At 37.6% G+C, this 20,589-nt stretch overlaps 1 protein-coding gene across 1 annotated transcript; it reads right to left on the bottom strand.

The window, feature by feature from the left end:
- Positions 1 to 16: 16 nt before the first annotated feature.
- LOC111340213 (guanine nucleotide-binding protein-like 3 homolog) lies at positions 17 to 20,055 on the bottom strand. The gene is made up of 24 exons (XM_088760246.1): positions 19,950 to 20,055; positions 19,813 to 19,865; positions 19,267 to 19,324; positions 17,976 to 18,058; positions 16,592 to 16,708; positions 15,684 to 15,735; positions 15,403 to 15,440; positions 13,674 to 13,745; positions 13,333 to 13,396; positions 12,585 to 12,688; positions 11,265 to 11,409; positions 11,023 to 11,047; positions 9,656 to 9,718; positions 8,916 to 9,027; positions 8,414 to 8,479; positions 8,098 to 8,185; positions 7,039 to 7,093; positions 6,394 to 6,493; positions 5,852 to 5,888; positions 4,969 to 5,051; positions 2,122 to 2,208; positions 1,085 to 1,237; positions 937 to 973; positions 17 to 193 (listed from the first exon to the last, which is right to left on the bottom strand). Exons 1-24 carry the CDS (start codon positions 19,960 to 19,962, stop codon positions 129 to 131), a joined length of 1,770 nt encoding a protein of 589 aa, XP_088616372.1. The 5' UTR covers positions 19,963 to 20,055; the 3' UTR covers positions 17 to 128.
- Positions 20,056 to 20,589: the final 534 nt, after the last annotated feature.

The following is a 20,589-nucleotide window of genomic DNA, read 5'->3' on the forward strand; positions in this document are numbered from 1 at the left end:
ATACATAAAAGACAAATTTGTTGTTTTCTCTCAGATTTTTTTCAGATGATCAATATTTCTCCACAGGCTCCAGATCCAAGCTTTTTTTTATTGTTATTGCCGTTGCTCCAGGATAATGCCTTTTCTCTTCAACTGAAGTCAGTATTAAAGTTGTAATCGTCGTCCTCAGCCATGGCTTCCCCTTGACTCGCTTCTGTAAGAAAATAAAACAATTCATATTCAATTTGTATCAACCACCCTCTTGGTTCTAAATGTCCACCAAGAGTATTTGGAGCCTCGCACCTCTCGATTCTGTGGTCAAAAGCTACATGTAAACTATACAGCTACAAAGAACTTTATCGTACACTCACTGGACTGTTACTTCAGCAAGGTTTCTCTGTGACCAGCGTCCTGCATTCTGTTGCGACTAGCAACGTCAAAGGCATCATTATGCCAAAATATTGAAAAAGTTCATAAATTTTGTGCTTGGTTGTCTACAAAGAAGAAACTTCCCTTAAGTGGCGAGCCTGGCGGATTCAGTTATTTTTTCTTTTTGTACCACACTCGCAGCAAATTTAAAACATCTAACATCTTTCTTCATTCATACATATTCCTTTTTATGATCCATTAAGACTTTTTTCCTTTATCAAACCATCTGGAGCCTATGTATGTTTGATCAGCTCGGAGAAAGTCTAACATCCAATTAAATTTGGTCTCGCGTTATTTTATCATAGAGTTGTAAATCTTTGATGCTTAACATTTCCAACGCTGATAGAACGAAATTGGATGGGTCATTTTACCCAACAAGAGCTATGAGCAACCTGCCCCAGATATTACAGCTAAAGATATAAAAAGGACTAATACCTTTCTGGCTTGTTGTAGAAAAAAAAGAACAGATTTTTTTTTTCCTACAACAACTCAGGAGAGTATTTTCCCTTTCACTCCTTGCTTTCTCACCTTGCTTCCGCTTGTCTCTCTGCTTCTTCTTAAAAAGCTACGTAAACAAAGGCAAAGTAATGAAAAAGGTGGGAAAACAATTCAAGACACATTACATGGCTATCTTAAAGCGGAATGGTTTGAGCACGAGCTACCAAATACACTTTACCTTCTTTCTCTCCTTATTGGTCTGTAAATTAAATTCATTGATTTCATTCGGCTCCAGTCCACCTGAAGTCGCCCCTCGAGATTTCGTGGCTTCCTTCGGATGTGCAACAGATTTTGAATTCTTGACGAGAACTGTCATGCCATCATTTTGTGTCTAAAATATGAAAATTGGTCGGTATTGTGATAAGTTTTCACTCATTGTGGACCACACATTTTAGGTGGCCACATCGATTTCAATTATGTCCGTTACACCTCGCTCTCGAAGCGAGTCTCAACTGATATCCTGAGATTTCATGGGGTCCATGGAATTTCATTCACATTTATAGAAGAAAACTTCAAAGGATAGTAGGCGTCGTTAATCTAAGGGAAGCTCAGATTTAGGATTTCCACCATTTCAAAATTCAACCTAAACTGTTTGGGTTCAACTTTACTACCTTAAAATGGACGAAGAACTGTTTTTGCTACATTTTAATCTAGATGACGTCTAGTGGCAATGCACTGTGAGGTTTTCACTGACACAAATGGACAGGGTCCAATACTGAGGCCACCGTTCTCTTTCTCACACGAGCAATCAGTGCAATCAGCAACAACCAAATATCACTTCTATTTAAGAGTGAAGTAGTAGACTAGGAGCAAACGCGATCAATAAAATCAATGCTACACCTTATGTCACAAAAAGGGCATTAGGATAAAAACAACAATTTCTAGCAGATTCATGTGTCAGTGAGTTGTGAGGGTTCAGCAGTAACTTCAGTCTATAATCGTCGTCGTTATATCAACGTCATTATAATTAAAGCTAAAATTATTATTGTTTTTGTCATTTTATGCGCTTTTGATCACCTGGTATGTTAAAAGGCGCCCTATAAATCAATAAATTATTATTATTATTATTATTATCATTTTTCAATACTATATGATTATCATCGTCACTGTTGTTGCTGTATTTTAATTATTATATTCCAGACATCGTTATCGTCGATTTCTCTTCCCCGATCCTTTAACAAATTGATGATGCAAGGAGTGTAAACTTGATCATACCAGCTCCCCGTCGCTGTCTTCCATGGCTTCTTCTTCTTCGTCATCGTCGTCGCTGTCATCTGAGTCGTTATCTTCCTCAGCGGATTCCTGTGTTAAACAACGCAAGTAAAGAGCGTCAGTTTCAGTGCCGACTTCGATTTTCAGAAGAAACATTTTTAGCTTCTATTTCGTTCAATTATTCAACTTAAAAAAGGGCATTTCGCCTGCTACACTTAATCCATCAAAAACTTGTATTTAATATCAACTCGACAGAAAACCCGCTCTAGATGGCCCGGTGGAAAGCACGCTTTATTCCTGAAAGATAGGACTGCTTAGAATTGACTGTAATAGGTAACAGAAATTTGAAAGAGAAAGCTGACTATGACAATTACAACATGCTGTGGAGCAGCCGTATATGGGGCGGATAGAGAGGGAGAGTGGAGCAAAAGATGGGCACACAAAGAACGGAGATATATAACAATAATAATAATAACAACAATAATAATAATAATCTTTATTTAGCAATAATTTCCATAAAATCCACAACAATACAAAATATTAACAGCGTAAAAAACGATCCCATCTACTCCTTTTTTTTTTTTTTAATGTTTAAGTGTCAAGAAAACTATAAAAAACGGAGTCAAATCTGAACAGATTCAAAAGTCTAATAATCTGATAAGTAAAAACATATCTAAAACTATACAGAAAAGAGAAAGGTGAATGGCAAATCTAGAGCCCTACATACAAGGCTGCTAAAAAGCATTAAACAATGTCAATGGCTCCCTCGGCAGCTGCGATTTCAACGTCACAATTATTATAGTCATACGCAGCGCAGCGTTTCCCCCGCGATCCTCGAAGGCAAACTAAGGCCGACCGAAGGAGGGCAAAGGATGTCTTTGCCCAGATCCAGGAAATTGTTTGGGAGTATCGTTCCCCTTTCTTGGCGGCTACCAGCTCGGCCAATCGGCTGTGGTATCTTATGCATTCCATCCCCATCCCTCCCGTAGTTGTAAATACAAGCGGCGTGAACGAGCCATGCTCAACATCCAACACTCTCCTTGAGTACAGCCGCTTCTTGTCGTTTTCATGGATGCGATAAATCTGCTGTGGTTCCTGGTCCTTGTAAGACTCGGCATTAGGGTGGCAAACCCTCACATCGAAGAATGCCGAGCTCTGGGGATACATACATACATACATACATTTTATTGAACACATCCCCGTCTGGGGCTTTTCAGTGAACAATTACATAATTTACATACTTGATACTATACATACAAAACTAACTAATAACACGTTAAATAAAATATAAGTTATTATAACTTTAAGAATAGAATGGTTATTTAAATAAAAAATCATTCAGGAGATGCCTTTTCAAAGCTCTCTTAAAAGAAGCTGGTTTTTCACATAGTTTCAATCTTAAGAGTTTCATAGTTTCAATCTTAAAAAAAAATCATTCAGGAGATGCCTTTTCAAAGCTCTCTTAAAAGAAGCTGGTTTTTCACATAGTTTAAATCTTGAGTCAAGTTTATTCCAGATGGCTACACTTCTATAATAAAAGGTCCTCTGACCTGTTGTAGTTTTAAAAAGGATCCCAGAAGCCACGCGCCCGAACGTCCAATCTTGCATCTTGTGCTCTATTAGACCCTCTACTAAGTTGTTCTTCAGTGATGTCTTGGAGAACTGGCTCGATCTCGACATCGGTACACACGATACTCGGCCTCGAGGTCTCTCAACTCATTATGCCGTTGGATAACAAAGCCCCCTCGTTTGCAAATCATTGCGTGGTCTACTGTGAAGTTTTCCCCACTGATGGACACTGATGACACTGATGGAATGTCATCGAATGGCCAATCATAGCGTAATTTAACAGCATCGCGAAACTCTCTCTTGCTGAGGTTGAAACCATGTTCTTGAAGGGGAAGAACTGTAAGCCATACAGAGGAGCCTTTTTCTTGCGCTAGTTCTAGAGCTCGCTTGGTCTTCCGTGAAACAATTTGTTTTAGATTATCTGCAATCTCTGAAAGTTCTTCAGCTTTTCCATGTTTGACAGCCTGACGCCCTGACGCGATGAGGGAGTCGTCGGGTAGTTGATGAGTTTCAGCCATGATATGTTCGACAAGAGAAGATGTCACCTGAACAGATGAGGCATGTTCGCGTGCCGCCTCGTGACATGGGTTTCTCAAGCTCAGGCCGCCTAGGCGCACTGGTAGTGCTAGAACGTCTCTATCCAGTTTGCTACACTTGCGCCCTACGATTGTTGGTATAAGGACCTGGGAAATAGCCTCTTCAAGTGGCCCTAGAAGATCTTGGACATCAGGGAGAGTTCTTAGGAAGTACGTCCAACGATGCTTTAAACCAAACGTGTAGGCGGCATAGCTGGCCTGCGGTTGAATCTGTGCAAATTCAGCCAGCTGAATTTATTATATTTATTATAATAATAATAATAATAATAATAATAATAATGATTTAATAACAGATCCAAAGGGTGGCTCTTCCCTGTTAAAGTATAACAATTACAAATAAAGATATATCAAATTAAGTGATTTACAAATTACGCAATATACAACTAAAAGTAGAAGTAGGATTAACAGAATCGAAATTACAGTAAAACTAACTAACCACTCTGTACTCTGTTATATAAAAAATTCCTTGAGAGTTTTACAAGGGTTCCGTAATCTTAACAGTTTCTAATAGTTTCTGGTAGATTGTTAAACAGCATCGACGCATTATCTTGGAAAGTGCCATTTTACCCCATCATCCTACACTCTTAGGTATGAAAGCTTAATGGTGAATTTGGAAATTTTAGAGAAAATAGCAAAAAGTTCCAAAATGGATTAATAAATGTGCAGTTACACCTTTGAAACTCACCAGATCTTCTTCATCGATCTCAGCTGCATCCACAGGGTCACCAGCTTCAAGCACCATTGCATCCTCCATTGTGTCCCGCAGACCTACCAAAGATAGCGAGCACGTGAATTTCCTGATAAATTGCTTTTGTAACACTACAAAACACTAAAAAATAATTTAACAGCTGATTTATTATATTGTATCAACATACAGCTATGACTGAATAGCTGTCTTTGATCTCAACTGTAAAGAAACAAAATTTCGTAAGTTTTCTTGCGATGAACCCAATTTTTAAAGAAGATTTTTTTAAGTCAATGACCTAGACGCTCTCGACCTTCTGGGCCCCTATCCATTGGATATCCAGTAGACAGCGTAGTGCATTTTGCCATCACTTATCCAATGGAAGTGATTTATCCGTTGAATAGTGTTATCCGCCCTTTACTCAACTGGACCCTGATGAATAATTTGGATACTCTACCACTGATCTCCAAGCTACTCAAGGTAACAGTGATTTGAGCGCTTCAGGCGGCCTAATCACCTAGCCAAGAATCAAAATGTTTTCAAGTCTTTTCAACTTCCTTGTGCCAGGTATTTATTACTTTGACATGCTTCAAATAATGAAGCGATTTTGAATAAAACTAATGTGCAACCGAGACTAATATGCAATTGTTGTTTTCTCTCGTTTGTTTCTCAGTTATTTTTCCTTTCCAACACTTGTCAAGGCCAAAAATTTTCGAGGCTGAAAATACTCGGGTCACATGAGTTGCGAAAACCAACTGCTTCCCGTGCCAAAAATTGAGCAAACACCATTTACAGGAAAGATTTAAGGCAATCACCAAACTGGGTGTTTCCTCGCTTAACGCCAATATTCTGTGCTCTTTCTTCATATCAGCACCAGACTTACCGTGCAATTCGTCGTGTTCATTCTGTTGGAGTGAATCCTGAAGATAAAGTGGCGCAAATGAAATTATTACTTGGAAATGTGAAGATATAACAGACAAAAAACAGTCCTGTCGGGTTAATACTGCCGTTCATTCATCTCTCTATTTTAGCCAAGCAAAGCGTCTTTATATCTCCTCCACCCCCAGGAGTTCGCATTTGATAACTCTCTCGCGACTCTCAAGTACGCCTGCGCTTTGAGAGCCGGCAGAATATAAGATACGCGAACAAATCAACACCCCTAGAAGGACAATAAAAACTTTCAAAGTCGATGTTATCCTCTCAAAATATAATATCGTCCAACAGTTTGGCTTGAAATCAATGTTTTTATGAGAATTATACAGAACTGTCTTGGCTTTCGCAAATCACATCAATAAATTAATAAATAACTCTGTATGGAGATTGATGGTGAAAATGTGTTGGTTTCGTTGAAAGTTTAAGAACACTTACGCAAACGCTTGGAATAAATAATAACAATTTCCATCCCCCTCTTCTTTGATATCTTACCAAATCAAACTCCTTGCTCCAGTCACTGACAATATCAGCTGATAAATGGGTCGGTAACTTGTGCTGTTCTGGTGGATGAGTATAGAACACGATCTTTCCACTACGAACAAAAGAAAATAGACTTAACTCATTTTCTAGGGAAGTATAGAGTGGAAATATCATATTCTTTCCCATTCGCTGTAAGTTCGGCAATCCCTTTCAGGGTAAGAAATAATTGACAGTACCGTGAATTGTACAAACACTCTCAACTAAAATTGGAATAAAATAAAATGAATAAATGCAAATATAGAAGCAATTGCTTATTCTAAAAGAGAACTGCAGAGCTTTAAATTCAAATTTGATATTCCTACAGGTTGTATGTGACAAATATAAAAACCTCAATTCAGGTTCTTTGAAAGGCAAATTACCTGTGCTACATCACAGTTTGTGCAACTTCAAAGTCACCCTTCTCCATTCTTGGCTACCCTTGACCCTTCTTTTGTTAATATTCCCTTTTATTTGTTTTTCTGTCTTGATGAACTAATATTTGTAATCTCAATCAAGTTGAAGGTACATGTAGCTGTAGATCGCACAACAAATGACTTTAAAACATTGTGACAGTACCCCTTCAATTCAGTGAACAAAACTACAAATCAGATACCAAACCTGTTCCAATCTTTCAATACTGTTTTCCCTGCTGCAATTACATTGGGGATGCCACCTACAATAATCGAATACAAAAATCTTAAACATGCATTTACTCACTGCAACAGAAAGAGCAAATGAATCAAGTCAAAAGCATATACTGGTAACCTAAGTTATATGTTTTTATTCATAAGTTCAGTGCCAGACTTAAGTTCAAGTATTTGGAAGTTTGCTGTTTATCTACTCTATGTCTTCTGGTAAGTTTTGAGCTTGGATAAGTATTGAGCTTGGTAAAGAAATAAGGAAAGATGTTTTTTGTCTTGTCACAAGTTTGGGACAAGGAAAAATTCTGAGTCTCCTGAGTAATAGAACCTCAGAGCTTCGGATTCCATGTTCCAGTGCTCTACCACTGAGCAACAGAGACTCTATGCTGAGCAACAGAGACTCTATGGTGAGCAACAGAGACTCTATGGTGAGCAACAGAGACTCTATGGTGAGCAAGGCCCATTATGAAGTTCATATACGACATGCATCCTGCATACTGCCAGGATTGGCACAATCCATAGCGTCATGTTTTGTAGGGGGGGGGGACATACACTACCCCTCACAACCCTGAGGTGAACCGGTAAATGGATAATAACAAACTGTCAGAGAAACCTGACAAAAAAAGTAGAAGGGAGGGGTGTGTGGGGTTAATCTATGATGACCTATTGAAGATTGAGTATTAATACTCCTTGTGACCTAAAAAAAAACTTGGGAGAAACATAAATGTGGCCCAAGCCAAGATCAAATAAACCTTAGAAACATCAAGAGAGGCCATACTCTCGTGCAGCACTCTGCTATCTCTACGTTCTAACTGAAGGATCAAGATAGACAGCTTATGGGCCACACCCTCATTAAAAGTATCCATCAGCTATCTAACTTGTGAGTTAGACCAGTTACACAGATTACCTTTGAAGTTCCTGTACCATAAAATACAACATCAAAATAATTCTCATCCAAACAACATGGAAAGACTATATGCAAAATAAAAACAAGACTTAGACCACTCACTTCAAACCTTTAACTGAACTATCTTACCTTTCTTTAATTTTCCAAGCCTCTTACCAAGGTGAGAGAGAAACTCATGCACGTCTGTATAATCTGGTACTAAGTATTTTTCCATTACCTTTTAAAAATTTAAAAAAAAAAAAAGAAAGGGCTCAGTTGCTTTAAAAAAATGTTCATTCAAAAGTATTTGTAGTCGAAGTGCTGCATAGTTATTCAGTTTTGAACTTGTTACATGTATGAGAAAGAAGTACAAAATAACCATAACAAGATTTAAATACAAATATCAATACAAGTACTTTTACAATTTGTACAGGTGAATAAAACAGACAAATGAAGTCAAAGTTACCTGTCGTTTATTACATCTCTTTAAAATAGCTTCAACCGCTGGGACTGGATCGTCAATGCTCTCTACCTGTTATGAAACAAACTGCACTTTCAATAACTAGTATGTAAAGAAAGAAACTGACTTTATAGCCTCAAAGCCAAAAAAATCACTGATAAACAAAAGAAATACACTGTGGCCCACAAATAAGATGGAACTACTAAATAACCACTTGAGCAAGATTTCTAAGTAGGTGGGAGCATGACAGAAGAGCTGAACTCAACACTGCTGACTTGTGTCACATGTCAGTGACAGTAGAGGGAAGAGCTTCTGCCACTCTCTGTTAATAATTCTCTTGTGGTTATTAATATACCATTATGATAGTATATCTGATAAACCAAGAAGTTGTAGAAATCTTGTGAGGATTTGATGATAGTAAGGGACATGGATGTACTAGTAGATTAATTTTACTTCTGGTACAGGTCATATAAGCTTGCTAAAAAGATAAAAAAAAAAGGTATCACACCTTCACACAGTTCCGTAATATAACAGCTGAATCAGAGTTTCTGTTGTCCATCACAATACCAGGACTGTCCAGAAGTTTGACATGTTTGTCCAGATGTACCTCTTGCATGCTCCTGCAGGTTACCAGTAATAACATTTTATGTTAGATTCTATTACTTTACATTATTATTTTTACATATATGTAGCGCAGACTTCTATGTCGATATATTCAGTCGCCCTTAACAGTATCCTAAGGTTGAGATCGGATGTCAGCATTTTTATCAGGTGCCTCTGGCAGCCACTTCAGTCCATGTAGCGATCTCACTTTCCCACCCATCCCACCCCAGGGAGGACATCTACTACACTCATGAATGGGAAATTTAAGTCTCCTACCCCTAACCCTGCAGGAGACGGGACCTACAGCTTTACATCTTACCCGAGAAGACGAAGCAATGTGACTGAAGCGTCTTGCTTAAGGACACAACATCATGCCCCAGCCAGGACTTGAACCCGGGCCAACCGACCCAGAGTCCAGCACATGACCACTGGACTACTCACGGTGATGTAGGGTAAAATGTTTTAAAATCCTTACAATATTTACAATTTTGAGGAAAAAATAATAATACAGAAATCACTACAAGGGAGATGAAAATCACTTTGAATACTTGACAGGACTGGGGTAGAGTAATAGGTGAGGTAATAGGTTCACCCCAAAGTAAACCTCATGCTACATTTGAATACAAGTAAAGAGCATTTACTTACTTTGTAACTCCTGGAGTGGCTCCAACAGTACAAGCTTTACATCTCTTTAAACTGTTGATGATGCTACAATACAAGACAACAGTGATGTCATGCAACAGTGTATAAAACAAATCTTATCTACAAAAAGAATATATTCCACAGAACATAGAATTCTTTGCCTATCATTTGACTTTATTTACATTCTTGAGGAGTTTGATGGGTCACCCACTACACATCATTCTGCAGTCAGGAAAAGTAACCTCCAATCTTATGAACATGTCACTATCACACACCTTGTTTAAGTCAACAGAGGTCAAATCCCTGGTTAATTGAAAAATAAAAAAAAGCCAACAGAAAGGGCTCCTGCTGCATGTACTACAGATTCCCACAACAATGACATTACCTGCACATACTTTAGGGATACATGGTCTCAAAGTACAACTCACAGCTTAGAGGAAAGAAAGGATGGCATATGCTCAAGAGAATACTAATTTGATAACTAGACCATTCCACTAATTAAGGCTCAATGATTGATTCACTGTCTTTGAAAAATGAGAGAAAATGTTGCCAAAAAAGATGCATGAACTTTTTACATGTGAAGAAGCCATACAAAATCTAACTCAGGTCACTTTCATCAAAATAATTTGAATATATCAACAAAGTTGAAAATGGTAAATTGGCCACTGTTACGGTTATAAAAGCTGACGTTTCGAGCGTTAGCCCTTCGTCGGAGCAAATAGAGGAATTGTGGGTTGTGTGTGCTTTTAAAGGCAGAAAATGGAGCTAAGTGATTGGTGGGAACATGGCAACAAGAAAAACACGAATAAATTAGTGGAATGAAAAGCATTTGTTGATACCTGTGGGATTTAGACTGCCGGTTTGAAAGATGAGCCTTTTGTTCAAGAGTTTTGCGGCTTTCCGTGCCACCTACTCTTGAACAAAGGCTCATCTTTCAAACCAGCAGTCTAAATCCCAGAGGTATCAACGAACTCTTTTCATTCCACTAATTTATTCGTGTTTTTCTCGTTGCCATGTTCCCACCAATCATGTAGCTTCATTTTCTACCTTTAAAAGCACACACAACCCACAATTCCTCTATTCGCTCCGATGAAGGGCTAACGCTCGAAACGTCAGCTTTTATAACCGTAAGGGTGGCCAATTTACCATTTCAACGTTGTTGATATATTCAAATTATTTCGTTACCCCCATTGATGCTGAGCCAAACAGTTTCTTTAGAAACTATCAGCCTTTATTCACTTTCATCAAACTCTACTATTGCAGAACCTTGCCACTGTGGACACCATATGAGGATCCCAGGAGAATGTCTACTTCAAAAATAATTGACTACACTTTCTCATTTTGTCACCAATGCAGTACATATAGCTTACCTGCTTTTGCCAACATTAGGAAAACCTACATAGTTACACAGGGAAAAAGGAAAAAAAAATTGGACATAAATCATCAGGTTCAAACATATAATTTCTAAATCTCATTGTGCTTGTATTGTGAGTGACCCACCTAGGAAGCTTGTGAAGAAATGAAAGTGAGTGGGCTTAGCTAAATGAGACTGTAAATGTTCTAACTAAAGGGAAAAAAGTACAGATTACAGAATTAATTAATGTTAACATACCTACTATTCCAACAGTAATAGCTGTCTTGATGTCTTTCTTACGGCAATAATTTCCAAGAAGTTTTAGTAATGTGTCTGCTCCTAAACAAGCACTGGTTGCTAAAAGATCTCCCGAGGCTAGCGATAAAGATACTTTACTTTGATGCTAGAGAAAAAGATAATAACACACAGATTGAGATATAATAACAATCACTAACTGACATTGAGTAATAAATAAATATCAGATAAATTGGATTTTAGCAGTGGCAATCCAAGAGGTGGCTCTTTATTCAATGCTTTCCAGAGTAAAATGGGATTTGGAAAGTTTGTATAGAGGGAGAAAAATGGACAAATCCAAAAATTATTAGTTAATTGCCCCTCAATAGTTGATCTGGCTTGGCTCTACAGTTCAGCCAGTGTCATATTTCCACTACAAATTCATTGTATTCCAGGATGTAATTTATTGGCTTAATATTAGGTTCTATAATCAGTGCCGATTCGTTCATGTTGATTGCCATCTACCTTTTTCCTCACCCATGCTCCCTCATTTTAAATTGTATGTAATTATTATAGTTGTGGTAGCAGTTAGTGTAATTCATAGTTTTATTTTGTTTTAGCTCCTGATCATTTCTACCCTTTTATTGTTTTCAATTAAAGTTTATTTGGCCATACACCATGTTGTATTTTTGTTTTTGGAGCAAAAAGGGGAATTGGAACCAAATCAAGAGAAAATACATTTACTCGGATGAACCAAAAACAAAAAACAAGCTTATCTCTCATGCTATCCCAGGTGTGGATCTCGAACCAATCAGGCTACAGCAGTATGAGGTAAGCACCTCTGTTACTGCTGCATCCCTGGTGAGAGCTCATTCCCAATAATAAATTATTATCATCAGTTATTTCTTTGAAAGTAACGTTTATCAGATGCATCAAATATTGTCAAATTTAATTTCCATTATAATGCTTATAGCGCTAAGTGATAACTTAGTATAAATCAAAGCCTAAGAAGCCTTGGAGCATTAAATGAACATACTTTCAAAACTTCATCAAAAACTCTGCTGATTGGACTGTATTATCAGCACAGCACATATGTGTTGTTTACCATGAGACCTACAAGTTAAGGTGATGTCCTTGCTCAGGCAACAATATTTAAAACAAGGTAATTTGGTTATATTAACTAAGTTGAAACAGTTTCAACTTAGTTAATATAACCAAATTACCTTGTTTTAAATATTGTTGCCCGAGCAAGAACATACTGTAAATTGGCCACTGTAGAGTTAAAAAGCTGATGTTTCAAGCGTTAGCCCTTTGTCAGAGCGAATGTTTAAAACAATCACTTACTAGATTCTGTCTTTGGTTCTGTGTGGATGCCTTGAAAGCAATTGTTGGAAATTCATTACGAAGATATTTCAACCACTGATCCACAATTTGTCTTGGCACAAGATCTGTAAAATAACAATTTTTTTGTATTCTTCATATTCATTAAATAAACAAATGGCACAATATCTATAAAATAACAATCTGTAACTTGTAAGCAGTCAAGAATGCAGTTCTAGTGTACTGTTCCTTAAACATTTTCTACCATTGCTTTGTTTTGATTCATTGTTGTTGTTGTTGTTTTTTCAGTTGAAGCTGCTTACTGAAGGCCTGGCAAATGTGGTGAGCTACTGGTAAATGCCATGAATTTTGGGCTTGGCATGTTCTTTTGCACAACAGTCTACTCCCCATGATCTTCTCTCAGTCCAGGTCCTGGTTGTTCAAAGGATGATAACGCTATACACTGGATAAATCTCTATCCGGTGGATAGCGCAGTACGCTTTGGTAACACTTATCCGCTGGATAGCGATTTATCCGTTGGATAGCATTATCCGCCCTTTGAACAACCAGAGTCAGAAGAATAAATTGGTGCCACAGAGTTGAAGAATGATTAAGAGAAATTGTGAGGGTATATTGCAGTGGAATAGAATCCCATCCAGGATGGGGGGTGGGGGAGGGTCAGCAATATTCTTTGACACTATAAGCTATTGAAAGCGGAATAAGCTGTGCCACCACTGTGTTTGTGACACGTTAAACCTTTGCAAAAACTCACCTATTTTATTTAAAATCAAAACTAATTTCTTATTGACTCCTGAAGATAATACTGCCTCCTCTACCTGAGAGGAAATGAAGAAGTATTTATTAGTAACATGTCCAGGTACAGTTTTTTTTTTTAGGTGAAATAGTGATTACCTTGAAGATGAAACTTCTGCAAAGTTCAGACATTTCTACCAAACTTATAGAGCTTAGGTCTCAGGGTCACATTAAATTTTTCACAAATTAAAAGGTGGCTCTGAGTGTCCTCTATAAAATCATTTACACTTAAGCCACAGTGCCATTATCATGGCCCACAACAACCAAAAAAATAAGTATTTTTAAATGGTATCATATCACCTGTGGACATCTACATCCTAGAGGATCACGAGAATCTAATACTTCCAGGACAACATCTGCAGCATCAACAACCTAAATAATGCATTCATACACATTTCATGTCTTAATATAATCGAGTGAGACATTTCATTTTCTAAGCCCACATACAATATGGTTGGACTCACACGCACTTGATCTAGAACTTTAAGATGATGCTCATCAATAAACTTCCAGAGGAAAAATCATATTAAACACGAATATAATTGCACGAGACGTTTCATTTTCTAAGCCCACATGCAATATGGTTGGACTCACACGCACTTGATCGAGAACTTTAAGGTGATGCTCATCAATAAACTTCCAGAGGAAAAATCACATTAAACACGAATATAATCGAGTGAGACGTTTCATTTTCTAAGCCCACATGCAATATGGTTGGACTCTCACGCACTTGATCTAGAACTTTAAGGTGATGCTCATCAATAAACTTCCAGAGGAAAAATCATATTAAACACAAATGCGCGCTATAAAAGGAGGCTTAGGTCCCACTGGACCATTAAATTTTGTCAATCAACCATCGTGTGATGTAGAAGTCTTAGAGTCAAGTCAGCTTGAGCTATAGCTACTCCAAAGCAGTGAACAGCGGGCACATTCTTCAAAATTGTTTTATGTCTTCATCACAATACCAGAATTTTTGAGATTTGTATTTCCTTTCTCCAATGGAAACTGTTTTTAGTTGTGGCGGTAAATTTGAGATCGAAGTAGGTGGTTCGCACGTTACCTCATTGCCACCATGCTGGTGGAAGTAAACAATAGATATCTCATTAGCTCCTTTTGTTCGTCTACCAGCATTTAAATTTGACCCACACATGTCAATGGTGAGTGACAAATGAGCCTAGGTCTTCCCAGGGAAGACTTCCTATATAGCACGCCTTCGTGTTAAAACTGCATTAGAATATTGAAAGATTTGAACTGTTGTTGCTAAGAAGCTCCATTGTCAAATGAGGGAACATTTCTGAGAGGAAATTACATGAATGTAAAAAGAACTAAATGAACACAGTTCCTTCTGTGGTAATACCTGTTAAGTAAAACCACTGACTGACCACTTTCACCCTTTACACCGTGAGGCGGACACTGTAACAACAGCGTGCAAATTCTCCATAGAATCGTATCATTGTGATTCACGGAAAATTCATTACTCAACTTGAGTGAATTCTGCATTAAATTGTATTTGAAAATCCGTATCGCACTCATGGCAATATCGCTTTTCACGTGCAATTTAATGCGGAATTCCCTTGTCAAGTAATACATTTTCCTACACTATTCTCTTTTACTGTAATTTGTCAAAGGTATTGTCAAGAAAAAAAAATGGTTTAACAATCAAGAGTTTCTGTAGTTAATGATCATTTCCATTACTGTGACTCATGACCTCTACATGTGATTTGCAGGATGATTTTGTAAGGAAAAATTAGATGCTAATCCCTCTTGGGAGTCAAAGGGTTAAAGTAGAGTAAGAAATTCATTAAAACCAACAATTTGCATTCCAGGCATTTCAAAGACAATTCCCTTAAAAAGTCCCTTTAAACTTAACAGTCACAACACATCAACATCTGTATTCAGTCTTTCTGTAATGAACCTCTAAAGGTCTGGTAAATATTGCTCAGTAATAGTCTTGTTTATTTACTCACTTTTAAGTATGTAACATGTCTAGAAATTTATGCCACTGCGTGTTCATAACAGCTTACTGTACCTTCTTGAATTCTTTGTAATATGCTTTAAGAGATCCCTCTGTGAACAAGTTTAAAACATTTGGCAGTCATAAAAAGACAACGGATACAGTTGGACAGAGATAATCAACAAACAGTATACATTGTCACTCAATCAATCAATTGATCACTCACTTGATCAACTGATCAATATTTATAGTTAGAGAGATTGCCAAAAGAGGTGAGTATACAAACCAACACTTCCATGATTAACACAGTACAATCAAGAGACAGAATGAAGAATAATCAACTTTCCTGTACCCACCTGCTTTTCTGGCCGAGTAAATATCTGATTGAGAATTTTCTTTGATGGCTTCCTGCAGAAAAATTAGGTTTTCATCAAAAGATATCTAGTGTAACATATCCTCTTCGTTGTTTGACTGTTTCCTAACTTGTAAGCAGGGATTTCATTAGTAGCCAGCATCAGGCGAATTTCAGCAGCTACTCTCCACATCAGAGCCAGCCTAACTATGGCCATTCTACCTCCCAGTTTTTGCATGTTTTTTAGAAAACATTCAATATATTCTAAAGGCAGTCATCAATAAAGGCTTTTTTTTGTTGATATTTTGTCTCCTTTTTGGTTGCTAGGTGATTTTTGTAATGAGTTCTAACAATTCAATCAATAACATGATTGGTTAGCTGTGTGCCATGTTAAATCAACAGAAGAGAAAGACTGGTGACAAAATCTGCCTCGATTACCACTGAACTGTCTTCCGCCTACTAATGTCCTAATATACCCCTACTTCTGAAATGAATGAAAACCTTGCTGTAAGTGTTTAACAACAACTTTCATTAACTTTTAATTTGTTCAGTACAAATTAAGACTGGAGAAGTATGTACTAAATAACATCCAGTCATTGATCAAATGTAATGTGAGTTTTAAGGTTTTGACAGAGTAAAGGTTTGCCTGGTCCAACAATCTCATTGTGGATGCTTGATACAATGATAAGGAGCATTTTTCCAGAAAATGAAACAGTTTTCTTTTTGTCCACTGCTCCTTGCATGACAAACACCAGTCAATATCCTGACAAATGACCTGCCTATTAACATAAATAAATTGAAAAATCTAAAAATACAGAATTCTACATTACATATCACTCTGTTCCAGAAATCAACTAATCATAATGATTTAATAAAATCAGCCATTGCAGCAACACATTACAGTAACTGTACCTTTCTTTCAAACTCCTTTCCTCTCTTGACAGCATCCTTCTGCAAACTTTCTAGATTTCTTTTTTTATTCACTTCTTTCAACCTGTCCCTCTTTCTTCTTTCTTTATCTTCTTCTTGCTGTATAGATCACAATGTGATCTTATTAACATTAACTTGAAAATGATTCCTACAATAGTAGAGCTTCTTCAAAATTTAGTGAAATGGCAGATTAAGAAAGTTAACCAGTGCAAGCTACCATAAGTGGGTGCTCTTGGATGGTATTTGCTATTTCAACCACAGGTTCAAGTGGTCCCTTGTGACTACATTTCAGTTGAATCTTACTTCCTGAGAGCACCTTTATTGAAGTTGTCTTTCAGTCCTGGGTAGCTTGTAGCAATTCTTTTCAGCATTCACCCCTCTCACCCTCTGTCCACCCCCCCCCCCCCCCCCATGACTGGGTTATAAGCTGGGACTTGCCAGCTCCAGGGGGCGCTAACAGGACATTGTGGTTACAAAGACTTGCCAGCTCCAGGGGGCTAACAGGACATTGTGGTTACAAAGACTTGCCAGCTCCAGGGGGCTAACAGGACATTGCGGTGACAAAGGCTTGCCAGCTGAGAGGGGTAACTGGACATTGTGGTATTAAGAGGACTTACCAGCTCACAAGGCTAACAGATATTGCAGGAGCCCCTTTATACCTCAGCCACCAACTTCCATTTAAGAGAGACAATGACAAATGGATTGATACACAGAGTTCACCAATTTTATAACTTAATAAATCCAAACAGTGCTGAAATCCAGACTTCTTTCCTTTAAAGTGCATATGACACGAAATTTTTTTCTCTTGTTTCTTGTAGTTGGATATCAATAGAAAACATTTCCAAGCCTTAAAAGTACTGGAAAAGTATAAAAAGCATTATTTTTGCTTTCAAAATATGCGCAATTTGCCTTCAAATTTGTCCTGGTCATTGCGCGGCCAAAATTGCACATGACGTCACATTGTGTACCCAGATTCTTCGAAGTCAATGGAACTTTCAGAAGAGTCAGACTCAAAGGAATCATTAGAATCACTGGACATCTTTGCCTTTTAATGCACTATCTATCCACTACGAAGTACTGCAGAATTCTCTTAGCGACAACAGACCTTTGTGGCAAAGGTACACAATGTGACGTCATGAATAACTTCTACGGCTATAAACTAGGTCCCAGTCTCTGGGACAAATTTGAAGGCAAATTGCGCGTATTTTGAAAGCAAAAAAATGCTTTTTACATTTTCAAGCTCTTTTAAAGCTTTGAAACGTTTTCTATAGATATCCAACTACAAGAAACGAGCACACAATTTTGTGTCATATGCACTTTCAGAGTGTATTCACATTGCAAGGAAAACATGTATATTAAAACTCACTCTTCTTTTCTTGTCCTCTGCTTGTTTCAGTATTTCTTCTTTGAAGGGAAAAAGGTTTGGAACTCCTGGATCTTTCTTGTGTTCTGAAATTAGGTAATTAATGCATTTTTTGATAAGATTGATAACATTAATCCAAGAGAGTCATTTAGTATGAAGACAGGACTAATAACTGAAGTTGGAAAAACTCTGAGCAGCACGTAATTGATTGCACACACTGTAAGCAAGTTTTTCCTGCAGCTAAAAACAATTTCAGGTAACACTAATTTGTCTTATGACTGATCGAAGGGCTAATGCATTTGAAATGGTGGATCATACAAATCACCTGAAATTCATCCGAAACAAAAATATGTAACAACAACAAACATATGAAACATATGTGTGAACTGCGGTTATGAGACGTATATGAGAACCATCCTTCGCAGTAAAGCACTATTTGAGCAATAGTGAAAATCAGACCTGAAAAAAATTTCAGGCCTGTACGGGACTCGAACCACTGACCTCTGCGATACTAGTGCAGCGCTCTACCAATTGAGCTAACAAGCCAACTGGGAGCAGGCCATCAAATTAATTCGATATAAACCCGTAGATGATAAATCAAACAACAACAAACATATGAAACATATGTGTGAACTGCGGTTATGAGATGTATAATTATGAGAACGATCCTTCGCAGTAAAGCACTATTTGAGCAATAGTGAAAATCAGACCTGAAAAAAATTTCAGGCCTGTACGGGACTCGAACCACTGACCTCTGCGATACTAGTGCAGCGCTCTACCAATTGAGCTAACAAGCCAACTGGGAGCAGGCCATCAAATTAATTCGATATAAACCCGTAGATGATAAATCAAACAACAACAAACATATGAAACATATGTGTGAACTGCGGTTATGAGACGTATATGAGAACGATCCTTTGCAGTAAAGCACTATTTGAGCAATAGTGAAAATCAGACCTGAAAAAAATTTCAGGCCTGTACAGGACTCGAACCACTGACCTCTGCGATACTAGTGCAGCGCTCTACCAATTGAGCTAACAAGCCAACTGGGAGCAGGCCATCAAATTAATTCGATATAAACCCGTAGATGATAAATCAAACAACAACAAACATATGAAACATATGTGTGAACTGCGGTTCACACATATGTTTCATATGTTTCATGTTTTCACACATATGTTTCAATATGTAAAGCAATACAAAGACATACGAGTGATCATTTTTTCTGACATTTTTATCTGGGTTATTGTGTATCTAGCTCGATCTAAGCCTATTATTAACGGATTTTAAATACTTTTTGTTTTTCCACTAAGTTTGGCCTCTTTCCGTTGTTTCCGAAGGTGCTCCCTGATCTGAAAAGAAAGGTAACACTATTTACTTGGAAAAATTTAATGTCAACTAAGATGATACACTTTATTATTTCTGATGAACTTACCACTACAGCGAAATCCTGTTGAAATGGTTCTTATCATTGATTAATCATTGTCTGGGAGAAGAACAATTTTTTTTATTTTTTCTAATCATGAAACAAATTCATTGATTGACCCAATAAACTAAGTTCACGTCATCATCTTGATACAACAAGAATGCAACTCACTGCCTTTTTAAAGAATGTTTGAAGTTTCACCGAATGGGAGACTACCGTCGACAACATCACATTCAGATATCGATTTTTATCGACTGCCCACCCGGAGCAAGGTTAGAATGTCTTGATCTTGACGATAATTGTATCTACCATGGTAGACACCCTTTCATTTCATGTTACTGACTGCACTGCGAGTCAGCTGTACCACTACGATCGTCACATTTCACAAATCTGCAGTCGAATGTCCAAACAAACCTTTCGCTGAATTTTGTATTTCTTGTGGGCTGTCATCCGCTTGCTCTGTTTCTCTAAAAGCAGTTAAAATAAACGTTTCAAATGTAGATGAATGGCAAGAAAAGCCACTTGCTGACATGAAATTTTACAAAACTTACTTGGACGGACCATACTTCAATTAGTTCTCGACCTTTTAGGTAACACTCCACGTGAATCTATCCAAAATGGTGGACTAGTGCGCAGACTCTGAGAGGCTGAGTCAAGTTGTGACCTGTGGTTAGCGGACCACAGGACTACCACACTTGATTCAATGCACTATAATTATTTCGAATCACTTGTCGTGGTTTTCAAAATTACCTCTATCGCGAAATCGATAAGTACTTTAGGTGCTACACCACTGAACTATAGAAGACTTGTCACAGACTAGGCCGTTAAAGTAGTTCTGTGGTGACAAACTTCCACCTTACTGCTTGAATATGTCGAATGGGACCTTTTTGCGCAATGATGATGTGAATGAAAATGGTAAATGTTAACTTCGAGGCTTAAGCGAAAGATGATGTTCTCAGTAAATGATAAAGGAATACTCGGAGAAATAATAATAAAAAAAAAACATTGAAAAGTGCTCTCGATAGTAGTCGAACCTACGACCTTCCGCATACTACTTCAGATGCTCTGAAGCTAAGCTGTGGAAGACTCGTGGTGGGCTAAATCGTGCATCATACACATATAAATCGTGCATCATACATATATAAATCGTGCATCATACATATATAAATCGTTAAGGTAGGTCTAACAAAC

This window comes from Stylophora pistillata, chromosome 5 (assembly GCF_964205215.1).
Source record: "Stylophora pistillata chromosome 5, jaStyPist1.2, whole genome shotgun sequence".
NCBI classification, from domain to species: Eukaryota; Metazoa; Cnidaria; class Anthozoa; order Scleractinia; family Pocilloporidae; genus Stylophora; species Stylophora pistillata.